This window comes from Lynx canadensis, chromosome C1 (assembly GCF_007474595.2).
Source record: "Lynx canadensis isolate LIC74 chromosome C1, mLynCan4.pri.v2, whole genome shotgun sequence".
Classification (NCBI taxonomy): Eukaryota; Metazoa; Chordata; class Mammalia; order Carnivora; family Felidae; genus Lynx; species Lynx canadensis.
The window spans coordinates 188,350,312-188,372,104 of NC_044310.1; the positions used below are offsets into that span (position 1 = coordinate 188,350,312).

The following is a 21,793-nucleotide window of genomic DNA, read 5'->3' on the forward strand; positions in this document are numbered from 1 at the left end:
AAGAATTTCTTATTCTGAAGAAATTGTCTCAAAACAGAGGGTGGGCAAGAAAAAAGAACAGGATATTGACTGACACATTTATACAGTGGCTCTGTGTTTATTAGCTTACACTAACTTCCCTCCAGTAAGGATAACAGTTTTTCCATAGTAATCAAACAGAGCCTCAGATGATGTCACCAACAAAAAGGAAAAAAAGTGGAAAAACAAGACCGGTTCTTACTGATCATGTAGAGCCTTCTATGATGGCCAGAAAATCTTGGTTAAATCATGTCAAGAAAAAGGTTGTAAGTGAATGTGTAAGGATAGGTGTACCCTTACATGTATAAGGATAAGTTGTTTAGCATTTTTCCCTCATTCAGAAAGAAGTTTCTGGGTAATTTCAGGAATACTATTGCCACTTGCTTAGGAATTGTCCTCCCCTTGTTTTCTTTTCAGAAAGAATATGAATACTGTATATTACGGTAGCAATGTGTAAAAAAAAAAAAAAAAAAAAAAAAAAACTAGGCCTGGAGACACCTGTACAATGTCTTGAAAGTTACTAGACATTCTTGTGGCTTAGGAGATGGGTTATGTTTCTACAGAGGATGGATTTAGCAAACAAATCATCCTGCTACTTCCCTATGAAAATTCAATCATGGAATTGAGGGGTGTCCATGATTCTGTATGAAGGAAAAAAACTAATACTACATTTTAGCCCCCAGGTGGAGAAAAGCACCAAGTTCTCTGTGATTTCATGAAAGCAAATTGAGTTCTTAAATCTTAATCTACTTTTCTAGCTAAAAAAAAACTAGTCTGGTTCTAGTGCTATTTTCCACAACAGAAAACTCCCCCTGCTACGGTTTTATTTAAAAACCAACCCCAAATCACAACCCAATTTACATGCTGTCTTTATCCACATATAGAAGTCTCACAGTCAGCAAGGCAACTTGAACATAAAATGCTTTCCAAAGAAAAAAGCCCAACTCCTTATTTACAGAATTATTCCTTCCTGTTATCTTGAAACAAATTTTGATATCCATTTCACACTCAATAGTTTGTAATATTTTCAACATATTATCAAGATAGCTGCAGGTCCAAGATATTAAAGAGATACTTAATCTATTCAGATGTAGTCCTTACCATCTGTTTAAAGTTGGCTAAAAAGTGTTATATCCACAAACACGATGCTTTTGTGTATGTGTTACAATATAAACTCCTTTCCACAAAGGCAGTATGTTGTAAAACTGATGTCTCAAGGCCACTGAAGTGACGACATAATTTCAATCAAGCATTAAGAAGTTCATCATCTGAGTGTCCAATAGCATCTGGGTTTGAAAGTGGATCCAAGTCTGCAAATAGATTGAACCAGGCTGACATGTCTTGGTTACCACTGCTGGGAGCTATTAAAGAAGAAAAAACACAATGAAGAGTCTCATATTTTTTAAATCATATTACCATTTACATGATTTTAAAGTAGATGCTTCTTCTGAATACAAAAATTTAAGACGACTGACAAGAATGAACTATCAATTACATCTCCTTGGTAATTCTGAGACGTGAATGCAGGTACCTTGTGCTTTGCTGGGGACCTTATATGTAAGTATTTTCATGTTGCTCTGAGAAATTATTAAAAGTGAAAAGGCAAATGAGGCGCCTGGGTGGCTCAGTCGGTTGAGCGTCTGACTCAGCTCAGGTCATGATCCCATGGTTCATGGGTTCGAGCCCCATGTTTGAGTTCTGTACTGACAACTCAGAGCCTGGAGCTTGCTTTGGAGTCTGTGTCTCCTTCTCTCTGCCCCTCCCCTGCTCGTTCTCTCTCTCCCTCCCTCCCTCTCTCTCAAAAAATAAAATTAAAAAGATTTTTTTTTTCAATTAAAAAAAAGTAAAAAAGGCAGGTGGTAGTAAAGGCTTCTTAGAAACACTGAGATGGGCACCTGGGTGACTTAGTTGGTTAGGTGTCCAACTTCAGCTCACGTCATGATCTCACAGTTCATGAGTTTGAGCCCCATGTCAGGCTCTGTGCTGACAGCTCAGAACCTGGAGCCTGCTTGGGATTCTGTGTCTCCCTCTCTCTCTGCCCCTCCCTCACTCACATTCTGTCTCTCTCAAAAATAAAAAAAAAGAAACACTGAGATAGTTTATAGAAGTCTCTCAGGTAAGATTGAAAAGTAAAAGTAACGTTTGTTCCTACAAAGTAGGAACATTACATTTGTAAATGTGTTTAAAAATCTACATGATAAAATACTGAAATATTAAACAGAAGGGGAAGAAAATCCTTCTGATCCTATTACATTAACATACCCAACAGTTCCTATTTTGGTTTACAGCAGTTTCCTTTGTCTTTTCCATGTGCACTTTACAAATTCTTGATGAACATCTTATAGAGTGGATTGTGTTCAGGTACAACTTTCTGTTAACCAATTCCCTCTTACCTCTCTGTGGAGACTAGAAAACCATATATATCAATAGTCTACAGGTTGTACTGGGGCAAATATTTCAAGGATATACATTTAGACTCAAGGCTGAGACTAGAAAAAGAATGCACAATGGCACACAAGTGAGTCATCTCAGAAGGCTACGCTCTTGAAGGTCAAGGGATCCAGTAGCAGAGTTAAGACCCAGGGGACAATATGAAAACCTAGATATGAAATGAGTGACTCAGTGAGAAAAGAATGGAAAGCAATCATATGCAGAAGAGTCTAGGGCAACCCTCTTGTACAAACATGGTTCCCACTTTCCACAAACCAGTGGACTGTAGTTTGGACTGTGGAGGATCCTATTCCTCAAAGATAAGGACAGAGTGAAAGGCTTCTGTTTATGTCCACTTCTATTTCTAGAAAACTCCCAAGTTAGTGTCAGTTCTGGCCTTGAGTCCTCAGCACACTACCTACTAATAAGTAATTATGGCAAGTCATTTAACCTCAAGGGCTCTTATTTACTCATCTGTAAAGTAGTAATAATTTATCATTAAACTAGGATACCTGAGAGTGAACAAGGGGCCCATTATTTTTTTTCAACGTTTATTTATTTTTGGGACAGAGAGAGACAGAGCATGAATGGGGGAGGGGCACAGAGAGAGGGAGACACAGAATCGGAAACAGGCTCCAGGCTCTGAGCCATCAGCCCAGAGCCCGACGCGGGGCTCGAAATCACAGACCGCGAGATCGTGACCTGGCTGAAGTCGGACGCTTAACCGACTGCGCCACCCAGGCACCCCTAGGGGCCCATTATTAATAAGTATCCTGGAAAAGAGCAGTACAGACCTACCTCAAGAAGCAAGAAAATTTTCAAACAACCTAATCTTACATGTAAAGGAGCTAGAAAATGAAGAAGAAACAAAACCCAAAACCAATAGAAGGAAATAAAGATTAGAGTGGAAATAAAAAAGAAACTAAAAAATCCCAATAAAACAGATCAATCAAACTTGGAGCTGGTTCTTTGAAAAGATCATAAAATTGATAAACCTTTAGCCAGACTCATTAAAAAAAAAAAAAAGGACTCAAAATCAGAACTGAAAGAGGAGAAATAACACCACAGAAAGGATAAGAGAATATTATGAAAAGTTATATGCCAAAAAATTGGACAACCTAGAAGAAATGGATAAAGTCACAGAAACATATCTCCCAAAACTGAATCAGAGGAAATAGAAAATTTGAACAGACCAATTAACAGCAATGAAATTGAATCAGTAATAAAAAAAAAAAAATCCCCAGACAGGATACCTTCACTGGCAAATTCTACCAAACATTTAAAAAAGCGTTAATACCTATCCTTCCCAAACTATTCTAAAAAGTACAAGAGGAAGGAAAACTTCTAAATTCATTACGTGCATTTGTAAATTCATGTATATGTGATATACATGATAAAGAAAACACAAAAAAAGAGAACTACAGGCCAATATCTCTCAATATAGACGCAAAAATCCTCAACAAAACACTAGCAAACTGAATCCAACCATACATTAAAAAAAAAGTCATTCACCATGATCAAGTGGGATTTATTCCTGGAATGCAAGGTGGTTCATTATTTGTAAATCAATCAATGAGATACATCACATCAATAAGAAAAAGGATAAACACCAGATGGTCATTTCAACAGATGCAGAAAAAGCATGTGACAAAGTAAGTACAATATCCATTCAGGATAAAAACCCTCAACAAAGCAGATCTAGAGGGACTATAACTCAACATAATAAAGCCCTTATATAAAAAAACCCATAGCTAACCTCATATTCAATTGTGAAAACTGAGAGCTTTTCCTTTAAGGTCAAGAACAAGATAAGGATGCCTACTCTTACCACTTTTATTCAACATAGTACTGGAAGTCCTAGCCACAGCAATTGGTCAACATAAAGAAATAAAAGGCATCCAAACTGGTAAGAAGTCAAACTTCCATTATTTGTAGATGGCATGATTATATATAGAAAAAACCCAAAAGACTTCACCAAAAAAGTACTAGAACTGACAAATGTATTAAAGTTGCAGGACACAAAATCAATGTATAGAAATCCATTTCATTCCTATACACTAATAATGAAGCAGCAAAAAGTGAAATTAAGAAAATAATCCCATTTACAATTACACCAAAAATAATAAAATTCTCAGGAATAAACTTAACCAAGGATGTCAAAAGCTGTACTCTGGAAATTATAACACACTGATGAAAGAAATTGAAGATGACACAAATAAATGGACAGATGCTCATGGACTGGGAGAACAAACACTGTTAAATGTCCATACTACACAAAGAAACCTACAGATTTAATGCAATCCCTATCAAAATACCAACAGCAGTTTTAACTGAACTGAGAACAAATAATCCTAAATTTGCGCGGAACCACCAAAGATCCTGAATAGCCAAAGCAATTTTGAAAAATAAGAACAAAAAAGAACAAAAAAAAAAAAAAATAAGAACAAAACTGGAGACATCACAATCTCAGATTTCAAGATATATTACAAAACTGTAGTAATCAAAACAATATGGTACAAAAAAAAGAAAAAACAGTATGGTACTGGCACACCAATAAACACATAGATCAATGGAACATAACAGAGAACCCAGAAATAAATCCATAGTTATACGGTTCATTAGTCTATGATAAAGGGGCAAGAATATGCAATGGGAAAAAAGTCTCTTCAACAAATGGGCTGGGAAACCCACACCACCTTCTTACCATACACAAAAATAAACTCAAATGGATTAAAGACCTAAATGTGAGACTTAAAGCAATAAAAATCCTAGAAGAGAGCATGGGCAGTCATTTCTCTGACATTGGTCATTCTAGCTATGTCTCCTGAGGAAAGGGAAACAAAAGCAAATATAAACAATAAAGACAATATCAAAGTTAAAAAGCTTCTGAACAACAAAGGAAACAATCAACAAAAGAGAAAGACAACCTACTGAATAGGAAAAGATAAATGAAGGGCTAGTATCCAAAATACGAAAAGAACTTATACAAATCAACACCCAAAGAATAAATAATCCAATTAAAAATGGGCAGAAGAGGGGCGCCTGAGTGGCTGGGTCGGTTAAGCGGCTGTCTTCAGCTCAGGTCATGATCTCACGGTTCGTGCATTCGAGCCCCACATTAGGCTCTCTGTTGTCTGTGCAGAGCCCACTTCGGATCCTCTATCCCCCTTTCTCTCTACACCTCCCTCCCCCACTGGTCCCCCCCTTCTCTCTCTCAAAAATAAATATTTTTTTTAAATAGGCAGAAGGCATGAACAGATATTGTTCCAAAGACATCCAGATGGTCAACAGACACATGAAGAGATGCTCAACATCAGTCATCATCATGGAAATGCAAATCAAAACCACAATGAGATATCACCTCATAACTGTCAGGATGGCTAAAATCAAAAACACATGAAACAACAAGGGTTGGTGAAGATGTAGAGAAAAAGGAACTCTGGCACACTGTTGGTAGGAATGCATATTGGTGCAGCCACTGTGGAGGTTCCTCAAAAAATTAATCAGATGATCCCACTAATGGGTATTTACCCAAATAATGAAAAAACTAAGCCCAAAAGATGTATGTATCTCTATGTTTACTGTAGCATTATTTATAATAGCCAAATTATGGAAGCACTCCGTGTGTTCATCAATAGATAAATGGATAAAGAAGATGTGGTATACAGGAAAAGCATGGAAGTTTTTTGTGTGTCTTGTGTCCGTGAAATGCGCCAGACCAATACTAAACCATCCTACACACCTAGAAAACTGATTGGAGGATTAACACAATAATCTGCACAACCTGAACCACAGAATTCAGCAGGTATGTGGTGTGTAGAGGTGAACTTGGGAAGAGAGAAGCTGGTGGTGGGCAGGGAGCCGCCTTTGCAGGTGTAGAGAGGACGGAGACTGGGGTGGGAGAGAATATGGGAAAAGCACCCCTCCCCAAAAGCAGCTGGAGACAAAGTGGAAAATTGAAACAGCCACAGGGACTAAACTAAAAAGGGAGAAAAGAGAAAGGAGAGGGTTTAAATCCCATGAAGACGGTAAACAAGGGGAGTGCAAAGGCTGAAATTCTGCAGCTTGATGCCTGGCGGTGCTCTGGTGGGAAGGGGGAATCCCTAGGAACAGAGTGGGGTCCAGGAGGTTCTTGGGCCACATGGAGAAAAGCAGATCCACTGCTGGAAGGACAATTGGTAGAGACTGTTGAAGCCACCTGGTCCCAACAGACCCCAGAAAACAGCCACATTCGCTGGTGCTGGAACAAGGTCGTTAAGTGTGAAGCCTGGTGTCAGATGTGTGTTGTGATTTTCCATAATCCCTGAAAAGCTGCTGCTACACTATCTCACGAACTTTTTCTGGGGCGGGCTGGCCACAGTCTCGGGGCAATGGTAAGAGCAGGGTCCAGCAGGCGTTCCTGGGTGGAGCTGGCATTCAGCCATTGTTCAGTGAGACCCTCCCGCAGAGGGACAGAACAGGTCAAAGCCACAGTCCTTCAGAAGTAAGGGACCAGGAAAAACAGCTGCATCTGAGACAAGACGCGGGAGAGGGGTACTGCTTGGTCATGGACAGTGAAGCAGCAGCGAGTGGTCGAAAGCTGAAGACAGAGGACAGTGCACGATTGCTGATCGGAGAGAATGGAGTTCCCATACTAGAGACTAGGTAGCTGGGTGATGCCATTTTCACCGCTCCCGTGCATGAACATATGGCCTACAAGCGCTGCAGCAGTCAGCCCCAGTGGACTAGAGCGCCATCTAGTGGGGAACGGAGCTGTTATACTGAGCCCTGCCCAACTGGGCCAACCTCGCCCTTCAAGAACACAAGTCTCACAGCCTACTTAATTTATGACTATGAAGTGCTACACAGTCTGACTTCTAGGGGAAAACAAAGTTAATTTCAGTCCTATTTCAATATGTTAGGAGGTCCATCTATTCAATTTTCTTTCGTTTTCTTTTTTCTCTTTTACACTATTCTTTTTCTTGAATACAGAAAGAAGAATATCATTTTTATTTTCACTTATTAAAAAAAATTTTTTGCTATATTTTTTACTTTTGTGTAAATTTTTTCAAAATCTATCTTACTTCCATCATTCCATTTTAGTCTACTTCAGTGTATTCACCTTTTCAAATTTTCAAACGATTTCCTTGTTTTTTTTTCTTTTTCGTTTTTCTTTTTCTTGAATGCAGAAAGTGAAAAACTTCATTTTTACTTTCAATTTCTATTAAAAATATTTTTCATTAATTTTTTACTACATTTTTCTCTTTATTTAAATTTTTTTCAAATTCTATTTCCATCACTTTCTTTTAGTCTACTACAGTAGACTAAAAGTATTCACTTTTTCAAATTTTCAAACGATTTTTTTTCTCTTTTTTTTTTAGTTTCTTTTTCTTGAATATAGAAAGAGAAAGAAATTCATTTTTATTTTTACTTTTTATTAAAAATATTTTTTTCCGAGGGGGCTTCTGGGAAGATGGTGGCGTAGGAGGATGCTGGGCTCACCGCATCCTGCAGATCACTTAGATTCCACCCACACCTGCTTAAATAACCCAGAAAATCGCCAGAAGACTAACAGAACGGATTCTCTGGAGCCAAGTGTAGACCAGAGGTCAACAGAAGAGGGTAGGAAGGGCGGAGAGGCAGTGTGCGCTACACGGACTGGCGGGAGGGAGCCGGGCGGAAGGTGGCCCACCGGCAAAGCAGAGACCCCAGGTCTGGCTTGCAAAAATGGAGGGGCCGGACGGAGTGTGTTCTGACAGCAAGCGGGACTTAACATCTGGAAGGTTATAACTTAACAGATCTACTCGGAGAGCGGGAAGGATGGAGGACAACGGGAGGGAGAGTTGTTGAGCCCTGGACAACAGAGCGAAGCTTGGCGGGGAACAAAGACGCTCACCAGCGCCATCTCCCTCGCCCATCCCCCAGCTGAAACCACAAAGGGAACCAGTTCCTGTCAGGGAACTTGCTTGCACTGTGCAAACACCCAACGCTGTGCTTCTGCGGATCCATCCCCCCGGTAGCAGGTCTGACTCCCTCCCAGTGCCGCAGGGCCCCTCCCTAAGGGGAACTCTGAAGGAAAAGCGAGCTGAGCCTGCGCCTCCTGCCCCTGTGCACCTTGCCAATCCACCCCAGCTAATACGCCAGATCCCCAGCACCACAAGCCTGGCAGTATGCAAGTAGCCCAGACAGGCCACGCAACCCCACCCCACAGTGAATCTCACCCCTAGGAGAGGGGAAGAGAAGGTACACACAAGTCTGACGGTGGCCCCAGAGGTGGGCTGGGGGCAGACATCAGGTTTGACTGCGGCCCCTCCCACCAACGCAAGTTATTCAAGACAGCATAGGAGAAGTGCCCTGCAGTTCTGCACCACTCCAGGGACTATCCAAAAAGACGAAATGGAAGAATTCCCCTCAAGAAAACTTCTAGGAAATAACAACAGCTAATGAACTGATCATAAAGGATTTAAACAATATAACAGAAAGTGAATTTAGAATAATAGTCATAAAATTAATCGCTGGGCTTGAAAACAGTATAAAGGACAGCAGAGAATCTATTGCTACAGAGATCAAAGGACTAAGGAACAGCCAGGAGGAGCTAAAAGATGATATAAATGAGTGGCAAAATAAAATGGAGACGACCACGGCTCGGATTGAAGAGGCAGAGGAGAGAATAGGGGAACTAGAAGATAAAATTATGGAAAAAGAAGAAGCTGAGAAAAAGAAAGATAAAAAAAATCCAGGAGTATGGGGGGAAAATTAGAGAACTAAGTGATGCACTGAAGAGAAATAATCTACACATAATTGGTATTCCAGAGGAGTAAGAGAGAGGGAAAGGTGCTGAAGGTGTACTTGAAGAAATAATAGCTGAGAACTTCCCTGATCTGGGGAAGGAAAAAGGCATTGAAATCCAAGAGGCACAGAGAACTCCCTTCAGATGTACCTTGAATTGATCTTCTAAATGACATACCATAGTGAAACTGGCAAAACACAAGGATAAAGAGAAACGCAGCTAGGGATAAACGTGCTCTAACATATAAAGGGAGACCGATAAGACTCGTGACGGATCTCTCTACTGAAACTTGACAGGCCAGAAAGGAATGGCAGGAAATCTTCAATGTGATGAACAGAAAAAATATGCAGCTGAGAATCCTCTATCCAGCAAATCTGTCATTGAGAATAGAAGGAGAGATAAAGGTCTTCCCAAACAAAAACTAAGGAATTTATCACCACTAAACCAGCCCTACAAGAGATCCTAAGGGAGATCCTGTGAGACAAAGTACCAGAAACATCGCTACAAGCATGAAACCTACAGAGATCACAATGACTCTAAACCCGTACCTTTCTATAATAACACTGAATGTAAATGGACTAAATGCGCCAACCAAAAGACACAGGGTATCAGAATGGATAAAAAAAAACAAGACCCATCTATTTGCTGTCTACATGAGACTCATTTTAGACCTGAGGAACTTTCAGATTGAAAGTGAGGGGATGGAGAACTATTTATCATGCTACTGGAAGTCAAAAGAAAGCTGGAGTAGCCATACTTATATCAGACAAACTAGACTTTAAATTAGAGGCTGTAACAAGAGACGAAGAAGGGCATTATATAATAATTACACGGTCTATCCATCAAGAACTAACAATTATAAATGTCTATGCACCAAATATGGGAGCCCCCAAATATATAAAACAATTACTCACAAACATAAGCAACCTTATTGACAAGAATGTGGTAATTGCAGGGACTTTAATACCCCACTTACAACAATGGATAGATCTTCTAGACACAGGATCAATAAAGAAACAAGGGCCCTGAATGATACATTGGATCAGATGGACTTGGCAGATATATTTAGAACTCTGCATCCCAAAGCAACAGATTATACTTTCTTCTCGAGTGCACATGGAACATTCTCCAAGACAGATCACATACTGGGTCACAAAACAGCCCTTCATAAGTATATAAGAATTGAGATCATACCATGCATACTTTCAGACCACAATGCTATGAAGCTTGAAATCAACCACAGGAAAAAATCTGGAAAACCTCCAAAAGCATGGAGGTTAAAGAACACCGTACTAAAGAATGAATGGGGAAAAAAAAAAAAAGAATGAATGGGTCAACCAGGCAATTAGAGAAGAAATTTAAAAATATATGGAAACAAACAAAAATGAAAATACAACAATCCAAACACTTTGGGATGCAGCAAAGGCAGTCCTGAGAGGAAAATACATTGCAATCCAGGCCTATCTCAAGAAACAAGAAAAATCCCAAATACAAAATCTAACAGCACACCTAAAGGAAATAGAAGCAGAACAGCAAAGACACCCCAAACCCAGCAAGAGAAATAATAAAGATTAGAGCAGAAATAAACAATATAGAATCTAAAAACTGTAGAGCAGATCAATGAAACCAAGAGTTGGTTTTTTGAAAAAATAAACAGAACTGATAAACCTCTAGCCAGGCTTCTCAAAAAGAAAAGGGAGATGACCCAAATAGATAAAATCATGAATGAAAATGGAATTATTACAACCAATCCCTCAGAAATACAAGCAATTACCAGGGAATACTATGAAAAATTATATGCCAACAAACTGGACAACCTGGAAGAAATGGACAAATTCCTAAGCACCCATGCACTTCCAAAACTCAAACAGGAGGAAATAGAAAACTTGAACAGACCCATAACCAGCGAAGAAATTCAATCAGTTCTCAAAAATCTCCCAACAAAGCCAGGACCAGATGGCTTCCCAGGGGAATTCTACCAGACGTTTAAAGCAGAGATAATACCTATCCTTCTCAAGCTATTCCAAAAAATAGAAAGGGAAGGAAAACTTCCAGACTCATTCTATGAAGCCAGTATTACTTTGATTCCTAAACCAGAGACCCAGCAGAAAAGAGAACTACAGGCCAATATCCCTGATGAATATGGATGCAAAAATTCTCAACAAGATACTAGCAAATCGAATTCAACAGCTTATAAAAAGAATTATTCACCATGATCAAGTGGGATTCATTCCTGGGATGCAGGGCTGGTTCAACATTCACAAATCAATCAACGTGATACATCACATTAATAAAAGAAAATATAAGAACCATATGATCCTGTCAATCGATGCAGAAAAAGCATTTGACAAAATTCAGCATCCTTTCTTAATAAAAACCCTCGAGAAAGTTGGGATAGAAGGAACATACTTAAAGATCATAAAAGCCATTTATGAAAAGCCCACAGCTAATATCATCCTCAATGGGGAAAAACTGAGAGCTTTTTCCCTGAGATCAGGAACACGACAGGGATGTCCACTCTCACCACTGTTGTTTAACATAGTGTTGGAAGTTCTAGCATCAGCAATCAGACAACAAAAGGAAATCAAAGGCATCAAAATTGGCAATGATGATGTCAAGCTTTCACTTTTTGCAGATGACATGATATTATGCATGGAAAATCCGATAAACTCCACCAAAAGTCTGCTAGAACTGATATATGAATTCAGCAAAGTTGCAGGATACAAAATCAATGTACAGAAATCAGTTGCATTCTTATACACTAACAACGAAGCAACAGAAAGACAAATAAAGACACTGATCCCATTCACAACTGCACCAAGAAGCACAAAATACCTAGGAATAAATCTAACCAAAGATGTAAAGGATCTGTATGCTGAAAATTATAGAAACCTTATGAAGGAAGTTGAAGAAAATATAAAGAAATGGAAAAACATTCCGTGCTCATGGGTTGGAAGGATAAATGTTGTCAAAATGTCAATACTACCCAAAGCAATCCACACATTCAATGCAATCCCAATCAACATTGCACCAGCATTCTTCTTGAAGCTAGAACAAGCAATCCTAAAATTCATATGGAACTACAAAAGGCCACAAATAGCCAAAGTAATTTTGAAGAAGACCAAAGCAGGAGGCATCACAATCCCAGACTTTAGCCTCTACTACAAAGCTGTAATCATCAAGACAGCATGGTATTGGCACAAAAACAGACACATAGACCAGTGGAATAGAATAAATACTTCAGAACTGGACCCACAAATGTATGGCCAACTAATCTTTGACACGGCAGGAAAGAAGAGCCAATGGAAAAAAGACAGTCTCTTTAACAAATGGTGCTAGGAGAACTGGACAGCAACATGCAGAAGGATGAAACTACACCACTTTCTTACACCATTCACAAAAATATACTCAAAATGGATAAAGGACCTGAATGTGAGACAGGAAACCATCTAAACCCTAGAGGAGAAAGCAGGAAAAGACCTCTCTGACCTCAGCCGCAGCACTTTCTTACTTGACACATCCCCAAAGGCAAGGGAATTAAAAGCAAAATGAACTATTGGGGCCTCATCAAGATAAAAAGCTTCTGCACTGCAAAGGAAACAATCAACAATACTAAAAGGCAACCAACGGAATGGGAAAAGATATCTGCAAATGACATATCGGACAAAGGGCTAGTATCCAAAATCTGTAAAGAGCTCACCAAACTCCACACCTGAAAAACAAATAATCCAGTAAGGACATGGGCAGAAAACATGAATAGACACTCTAAAGAAGACACCCAGATGGCCAACAGGCACATGAAAAGATGCTCAACATCGCTCATCAGGGAAATACAAATCAAAACCACACTCAGGTATCACCTCACGCCAGTCAGAGTGGCTAAAATGAACAAATCGGGAGACTATAGATGCTGGCGAGGATGTGGAGAAACGGGAACCCTCTTGCACTGTTGGTGGGAATGCAAACTGGTGCAGCCGCTCTGGAAAACAGTGTGGAGGTTCCTCAAAAAATTAAAAGATAGATCTACCCTATGAGCCAGCAATAGTACTGCTAGGAATTTACCCAAGGGATACAAGAGTGCTGATGCATAGGGGCACTTGTACCCCAATGTTTATAGCAGCACTCAACAATAGCCAAATTGTGGAAAAAGCCTAAATGTCCATGAACTGATGAATAGATAAAGAAATTGTGGTTTATATACACAATGGAGTACTACGTGGCAATGAGAAAGAATGAAATAGGGCCCTTTGTAGCAATGTGGATGGAACTGGAAAGTGTGATGCTAAGTGAAATAAGCCATACAGAGAAAGACAGATACCATATGTTTTCACTCTTATGTGGATCCTGAGAAACTTAACAGAAACCCATGGGGAGGGGAAGGAAAAAAAAAAGAGGTTAGAGTGGGAGAGAGCCAAAGCATAAGAGACTCTTAAAAACTGAGAACAAACTTAGGGCTGATGGGGGGTGGGAGGGAAGTGAGGGTGGGTAATGGGTAATGAAGAGGGCATCTTTTGGGATGAGCACTGGGTGTTGTATGGAAACCAATTTGACAATAAATTTCATATATTAAAAAAATAAAGAAATAAAAGTTTTCAAAAGCAAGAAAAATTTTTTTCCTACTATATTCTTTACTTTTGTGTAATTTTTTTTCAAATTCTATTTTACTCCCATCATCTTAGTCTACTTCAATGTATTACTTTTTTCAAATTCTCAAACGATTTCCTTTTTTTCCCTCCCTTTTTTCTTCTCTAATCAGTCAAACCACTTTCAACACTCAGACCAAAACATGCCTAGGATCTAGCATCATTTATTAGATTTTGTGTATGTGTGTGTTTCATTCTTTAATTTTAATATATTTTTAATTTTAATTTTTCTACTTTATTAATTCCTTTTCTCCGTTTGAAATGACAAAACCAAAGAATTCACCCCAAAATAAAGAGCATGAGGAAATGACAGCCAGGGATTTAACCAACACAGATACAAGCAAGATGTCTGAACCAGAATTTAGAATCACGATAATAAGAATACAAGCTGGAGTCGAAAATAGACTAGAATTCCTTTCTGCAGAGATAAAAGAAGTAAAAACTAGTCAGAGTGAAATAAAAAAAGCTATAACTGAGCTGCAATCACGGATGGATGCTGCGGTGGCAAGGATGGATGAGGCAGAACAGAGACTCAGCGATATAGAGGACAAACTTACAGAGAATAATAAAGCAGAAAAAAGAGGAAGATTAAGGCAAAAGAGCAAGATTTAAAAATTAGGGAAATCAGTGACTCATTAAAAAGGAACAACATCAAAATCATAAGGGTCCCAGAAGAGGAACAGAGAAAAATGGGGGTAGAAGGGTTATGTGAGCAAATCATAGAAGAAAACTTTCCTAACCTGGGGAAAGACACAGATATCAAAATCCAGGAAGCACAGAGGACTCCTATTAGATTCTACAAAAACCGACCATCAACAAGGCATATCATAGTCAAATTCACAAAATACTCAGGCAAGGAGAGAATCATAAAAGCACTAAGGGAAAAAAAGTCTCTAACCTATAAGGGAAGACAGATCAGGTTTGCAACAGACCTATCCACAGTAACTTGGCAGGCCAGAAAGGAGTGGCAGGATATATTCATTCAATGTGCTGAGTCAGAAAAATATGCAGCCAAGAATTCTTTATCCAGCAAGGCTGTTATTCAAAATAGAAGAGATAAAAAGTTTCTGGAACAATAATTAAAGGAGTTTGTGACCACTAAACCAGCCCTGCAAGAAATTTTAAGGGGGACTCTCTGAGGGGAGAAGAGATGAAAAGATAAATACATACACATACATACATACATACCAAAAGCAACAAAGATTAGAAAGGACCAGAGAACACCACCAGAAACTCCAACTCTACAAGCATCATAAATGGCAATAAATTCATATCTTTCAGTAGTCACTGTAAACATCAATGGACTCAATGCTCCAATCAAAAGACACAGGGTAACAGAATTGATAAGAAAACAAGATCCATCTATTTGCAGTTTACAAGAGACCCACTTTAGACCTAAAGACACTTTCAGATTAAAAATAAGGGGATGGAGAAGCATCTATCATGCTAATGGTCAACAAAAGAAAGCCGGAGTAGCCATACTTATATCAGACAATCTAGACTTTAAAGACTGTATCAAGATGCAGAAGGGCATTATATCATAATCAAGGGGTCTATCACCAAGAAGACCTAACAATTGTAAACATTTATGCGCCAAATGTGGAGCATCCAAATATATAAATCAATTAATCACAAACATAAAGAAACCCATCAATACTAATACCATAAAAGTAGGAGACTTCAACACCCCACTCACAGCAAAGGACAGATCATCTAATTAAAAAATTAACAAGGAAACAATGGCTTTGAATGATACACTGGACCAGATGGACTCAACAGGTATATTCAGAGCATTTCATCCTAAAGCAGCAGAATACACATTCTTCTCCAGTGCACATGGAATATTCTCCATAATAGACCATATACTGGGACACAAATCAGCCCTCAGCAAGTACAAAAAGATCAAGATCATATCATGCATATTTTCAGACCACAACACTGTAACATTGAAATCAACCACAAGAAAAAATTTGGAAAGATAACAAATACTTGGAGACTGAAGAACATCCTACTAAAGAATAAATGGGCTAACCAAGAAGTTAAAGAGGAAATTAAAAAGATCATGGAAGCCAATGAAAATTATAACACCACAGCCCAAAAACTCTGGGATGGTCATAGGCAAAGGTGGTCATAAGAGGAAAGTATATAGCAATCCGGGCCTTCCTAAAGAAGGAAGAAAGATCTCAGATACACAACCTAACCTTAAGCCTTAAGGAGCTGGAAAAAGAACAGCAAGTAAAATCCAAAACCAGCAGAAGACAGGAAATAATAAAGATTAGAGCAGAAATTAATGCTATTGAAACAAAAACAAAAAACAAAAACAAAACAAACAAGCAAACAAAAAAACCGTAGAACAGATCAATGAAACCAGAAGCTGGTTCTTTGAAAGAATCAACAAAATTGATAAACAACTAGCCAGTTTGATCAAAAAGAAAAATGAAAGGACCCAAGTAAATAAACTGAAGAATGAAAGAGGACAGATCACAACCAACACAGCAGAAATAAAAACAATAATAAGAGAATATTATGGGCAATTATATGCCAATAAAATGGGCAATCTGGAAGAAATGGACAAATTTCTAGAAACATATACCCTACCAAAACTGAAACAGGAAGAAATTGCAAATTTGAACAGACCCATAACCAGTAAGGACATCGAATTAGTAATCAAAAATCTGCCAAAACACAAGAGTGCAGGGCCAGATGGCTTTCCAGGGGAATTCTACCAACCATTTAAGGAAGAGTTAACACCTATTCTCTTGAAGGTGTTCCAAAAACAGAAATGGAAGGAAAACTTCCAAACTCTTTCTATGAAGCCAGCATTACCTTGATTCCAAAAGCAGACAGAGATCCCACTAAAAAGGAGAACTACAGACCAATCTTCCTGATGAATATGGATGTAAAAATCCTCAACAAGATATTAGTCAACTGGATCCAACAATACATTAAAAAAATTGGGGCGCCTGGGTGGCGCAGTCGGTTGGGCGTCCGACTTCAGCCAGGTCACGATCTCGTGGTCCGTGAGTTCGAGCCCCGCGTCGGGCTCTGGGCTGACGGCTCGGGGCCTGGAGCCTGTTTCCGATTCTGTGTCTCCCTCTGTCTCTGCCCCTCCCCCGTTCGTGCTCTGTCTCTCTCTGTCCCAAAGGTGGATAAACGTTGAAAAAAAAATTAAAAAAAAAAAATTATTCACCACAACCAAGGATTTATACCTGGGATGAAGGGCTGGTTCAATATCCGCCAAACAACATGATTCATCACATCAATAAAAGAAAGGACAAGAACCATATGACCTCTCAATAGATGCAGAGAAAGCATTTGACAAAATGCTTTCTTGATAAAAACCCTCAAGAAAGGAGGGATAGAAGGAGCATACCTCGAGATCATAAAAGCCATGTATGAACGACCCAATGCTAATATCATCCTCAAGGGGGAAAAACTGAGAGCTTTCCCCCTAAGGTCAGGAACAAGACAGGGATGTCCACTCTTGCCACTGTTATTCAACATACTATTGGAAGTCTTAGCCTCTGTAATCAGACAGCACAAAGAAATAAAAGGCATCCACATCGGCCAGGAGGAGGTTCAAACTTTCACTCTTTGCAGATTACATGACACTCTATGAAAAGCCCAAAATATTCCGCCAAAAACCTGCTAGAACAGATCCATGAATTCAGCAAAGTGGCAGGATTTAAAATCAATGCACAGAAATCGGTTGCATTCCTATACACCAACAATGAAGCAACAGAAAGAGAAATCAAGGAGTCGATTCCATTTACAATTGCACCAAAAGCCATAAAATACCTAGGAATAAATCTAACCAAAGAGGTGAAAAATCTATACACTGAAAAGTATAGAAAGCTTATGAAAGAAATTGAAGAAGACACCAAAAAATGGAAAAAGATTCCATGCTCCTGGATAGGAAGAACAAATATTGTAAAAATGTCAATACTACCCAAAGCAATCTACATATTCAATGCAATCCCTATGAAAATAACACCAGCATTCTTCACAGAGCCAGAACAAATAATCCTAAAATTTGTATGGAACCAGAAAAGACCCTGAATAGCCAAAGCAATCTTGAAAAAGAAAACCAAAGCAGGAGGCATCACAATCCCACACTTCAAGCTATACTACAAAGCTGTAATCATCAAGACAGTATGGTACTGGCACAAGAACAGACACTCAGATCAATGGAACAGAATAGAGAACGCAGAAATGGACCCACAAACATATGGGCAACTAATCTCTGACAAAGCAGGAAAGAATATCCAATGGAATAAAGACAGTCTCTTCAGCAAGTGGTGCTAGGAAAACTGGACAGCAACATGCAGAAGAATGAACCTGGACCACTTTCTTACATCATACACAAAAATAAACTCAAAATGGATTAAAGACCTAAATGTAACAGGAAGCCATCAAAATCCTAGAGGAGAAAGCAGGCAAAAACCTCTTCGATCTTGGCCGCGGCAACTTCTTAACACGTCTCCAGAGGCAAGGGAAACTAAAGCAAAAATGAACTACTGGGACCTCATCAAAATAAAAAGCTTCTGCACAGCAAAGGAAACAATCAGCAAAACTAAAAGGCAACCAACAGAATGGGAGAAGATATTTGCAAACGACGTATCAGATAAAGGGTGAGTATCCAAAATCTATAAAGAACTTATCAAACTCAACACCCAAAAAACAAATAATCCAGTGAAGAAATGGGCAAAAGACATGAATAGCCACTTCTCCAAAGAAAACATCCTGATGGCCAACTGACATATGAAAACATGGTCAACATCACCATCATCAGGGAAACACAAATTAAAACCTCAATAAGATACCACCTCACACCTGTCAGAGTGGCTAACATTAACAACTCAGGCAACAACAGATGTTGGTGAGGATGCAGAGAGAAAGGTTCTCTTTTGCACTCCTGGTGAGAATGCAAGCTGGTGCCGGCACTCTGGAAAACAGTATGGAGGTTCCACAAAAATCTAAAAATAGAACTACCCTATGACCCAGCAATTGCACTCTAGGTATTTATCCAAGCGATACAGGTATTCTGTTTTGAAGGGGCACATGCACCCTAATGTTTATGGCAGCACTATCAACAATAGCCAAAGTATGGAAAGAGCCAAATGTCCATCGATGGATGAATGGATACATACATACATACATACATACCATGCAATGGAGTATTACTAAGCAATCAAAAAGAATGAAATCTTGCCATTTGTAACTACGTGGATGGAACTAGAGGGTATTATGCTAAGCTAAATTAGTCAGAGAAAGACAAATATCACATGCCTTCACTCATATGAAGATTTTAAGACACATAACAAATGAAGGGAAGCAAGGGAAGGGAAGCAAAAATAATATAAAAACAGGGAGAGGGACAAAACATAAGGGACTCTTAAATATGGAGAACAGAGGGTTACTGGTGGGGTTGTCGGAGGGGGTATGGGCTAAATGGGTAAGCTGCATTAAGTAATCTACTCCTGAAATCATTGTTGCACTATATGCTAGCTTGGATGTAAATTTATAAATAAACAAACAAATAAATAAATAAATGGAGGGTAAATTCTGTTTTGTATTTTCTACTACAACAAAAATGTGGAGGGAGTGCTGTAGTGAGAAAATCTTTTCTTTTTTTTTTTTATACCACTCATCATTGTAAAGACTGAATCACACAAAAAGCAACAACAATGGATGCTACATCTAAGTAGAAATTCTGATTAAGACCTGGACTTGTGTGCTGTCGCAGTGTCTCCTCAGAGACTGCTTAATAACTGCATGAGAGGATAAAATAACATAAAACAGTAATTATTTAAGACAAAAAGTACACATCACTTTGAATGGGTGGCCAAAATTAACATTATCAATGAAGGAGAAACAGACTGCATAAACCTTACATCTGGAACCCTGAGACAGGAGGGTCACCTGTGTAGTATTCCAGTCAAGAATGAAGAACCTGAATTTAATCACAATAAAATTCAGATAAAACTGAGATAAGAAATATTCTACTAAAGATAAAAAGCAGTGGAGCAGAGGGACTATATTGTATTAAAATTCCCATGTTCAAAAGTCAAAGAAAAACTGTGGAAATGTTTCAGAATAAAAGGGACTAAAAGAGACATAGCAACTGAATACATCATGACCCTAGACTCTCGGTCCAGAGGGGAATGTGCTACAGGGGACATTATTGGGTCAACTCACAAAACTGGAATACAAATACATGGTTTGCTTTGTACAAAATACGTTAACATTAAATTTCCTGAAGTTTACAAACCATACAGTGGTTATGAAAGAAAATATACCTGTTCTTAGGAAATACAAACTTAAGTATTTTGGGGTAAATGGTCATGATGTATGTAACTCACCCTCAAGTGGCTGAGAATAAAATAACACATGAATCACACACACACACACACACACACACACACACACACACACACCCTACATAAAGCAAAATACTAACAGTAGATGAATCTGGATAAAGGGTATACAGGTGTTCTTTGAGCTATTTTCACTTATGTAACACTTGTACATTTGAAATGCTTTCCAATCAAAGTTTTTAAAAATCAACATTAGTGACTAAGATTATCATGTATCTAAAATCCTGACAGAGTATCTGTTTTCTATGCATACCCTACATAGTAACTACAACATGGACCAGTTCTGCAGACAATAATATGGTAAGTACTCAACAAATGTTAGCAATTACTATGTACCAGGCCCTATGCTAAAGGCCTGAATGCACTCTTTGTCAATGGGCATCTTGTAATCAAAGAACACCTTCTATCTTAATGGTATTATCCATTACCAACAAACCTTAGCACAAAATATTTAAAAAATTAAAGTATAGAATTTACTATGACAAGTTCACAATTTCTATTCAATTTTTTCCATTCTGAGGGATAGCCAGGTATAACTTTCATTTTAATTCATTATGAACAAAATATTTTCCTGGACAATATGAGGCAAAGACTATAAAGTAATTCTTTTCTAAATTTATGTGACTGCAACTGATTGTTAATATGATAATAAAGAATAGAAATAAATAACTTACACTTTGTTAATTTCTTTGGACTCTGTGAAGGCACTGGCTGGTTATCAGTGTGTGAAAGAGGAACTTCTAATCCCCCTTCAGAGGCCCAGCCTAGCGGGGAGGGAAGTAAGGAATTATCCACTGTTAGTCAAATAGGAAGTAGCATCAGAAAAGACAAGAAAACGTAAAAATATCTAATGAGTACTTTAATCCTTCTACTAGGGTGTGATTCTACAATATAAGAGGCAGAAAATACTTAAAATGTATCTGCAATTATGTTAGTCAAATCATCAAGTTTAGTTCCAGCTAGAATTAGATCAGACTTCCTAACAGTTTTCAAAGTGGTGTTGATATAAATATACAAGTGTTCTTTTTAAATAATTGCAGATATATAAGGCATAGAAAGAGAATTTCTAAGGAGTTGGGACAGAGGAAATACACCTGACAATTAGAATCTTGAAACCTTTAACTATGTTTATACCCTTGGACTCAGTAATCCTATTCCAGAAATTTACTTAAAGGAAGTTATTTAACTGAAGGAAAAAAAGTGCATGTATGATGAAGTTTTTTGCAGCATTATCTATATAATGAAAAAGTCAAAAAACCAAGGAAGGAATTTAGCAGATTATAGAAGATAAATGTGACAAAATGCTATGCAGTTATTAAAAAGTATCATTATGAACAAACTCAACACCCAAAAAACAAATAATCCAGTGAAGAAACGGGCAAAAGATATGAACAGACACTTTTCTAATAAAGACATTCAGATGGCTAAAAGACACATGAAATGATGCTCAACATCATTCATCATAAGAAAAATACAAATCAAAACCACAATGAGCTATCACTTTACACCTATTCAGGAAACAGCAGATATTGGTGAGGATGCAGAGAAAAGGGAAT

At 38.4% G+C, this 21,793-nt stretch overlaps 1 protein-coding gene across 1 annotated transcript in view; it reads right to left on the reverse strand.

The window, feature by feature from the left end:
• Positions 1–1,019: 1,019 nt before the first annotated feature.
• Positions 1,020–21,793, reverse strand: part of ICA1L (islet cell autoantigen 1 like) — a 78,695-nt gene continuing 57,921 nt past the window's right edge. Inside the window, exons 11-12 of the mRNA XM_030327123.1 lie at positions 20,912–21,001; positions 1,020–1,379 (exon numbers count right to left, since the gene is read on the reverse strand). Coding sequence (XP_030182983.1) covers positions 1,264–1,379; positions 20,912–21,001 — 206 coding nt within the window. The 3' untranslated portion in view covers positions 1,020–1,263. The remainder of the gene's footprint in view (positions 1,380–20,911; positions 21,002–21,793) is intronic.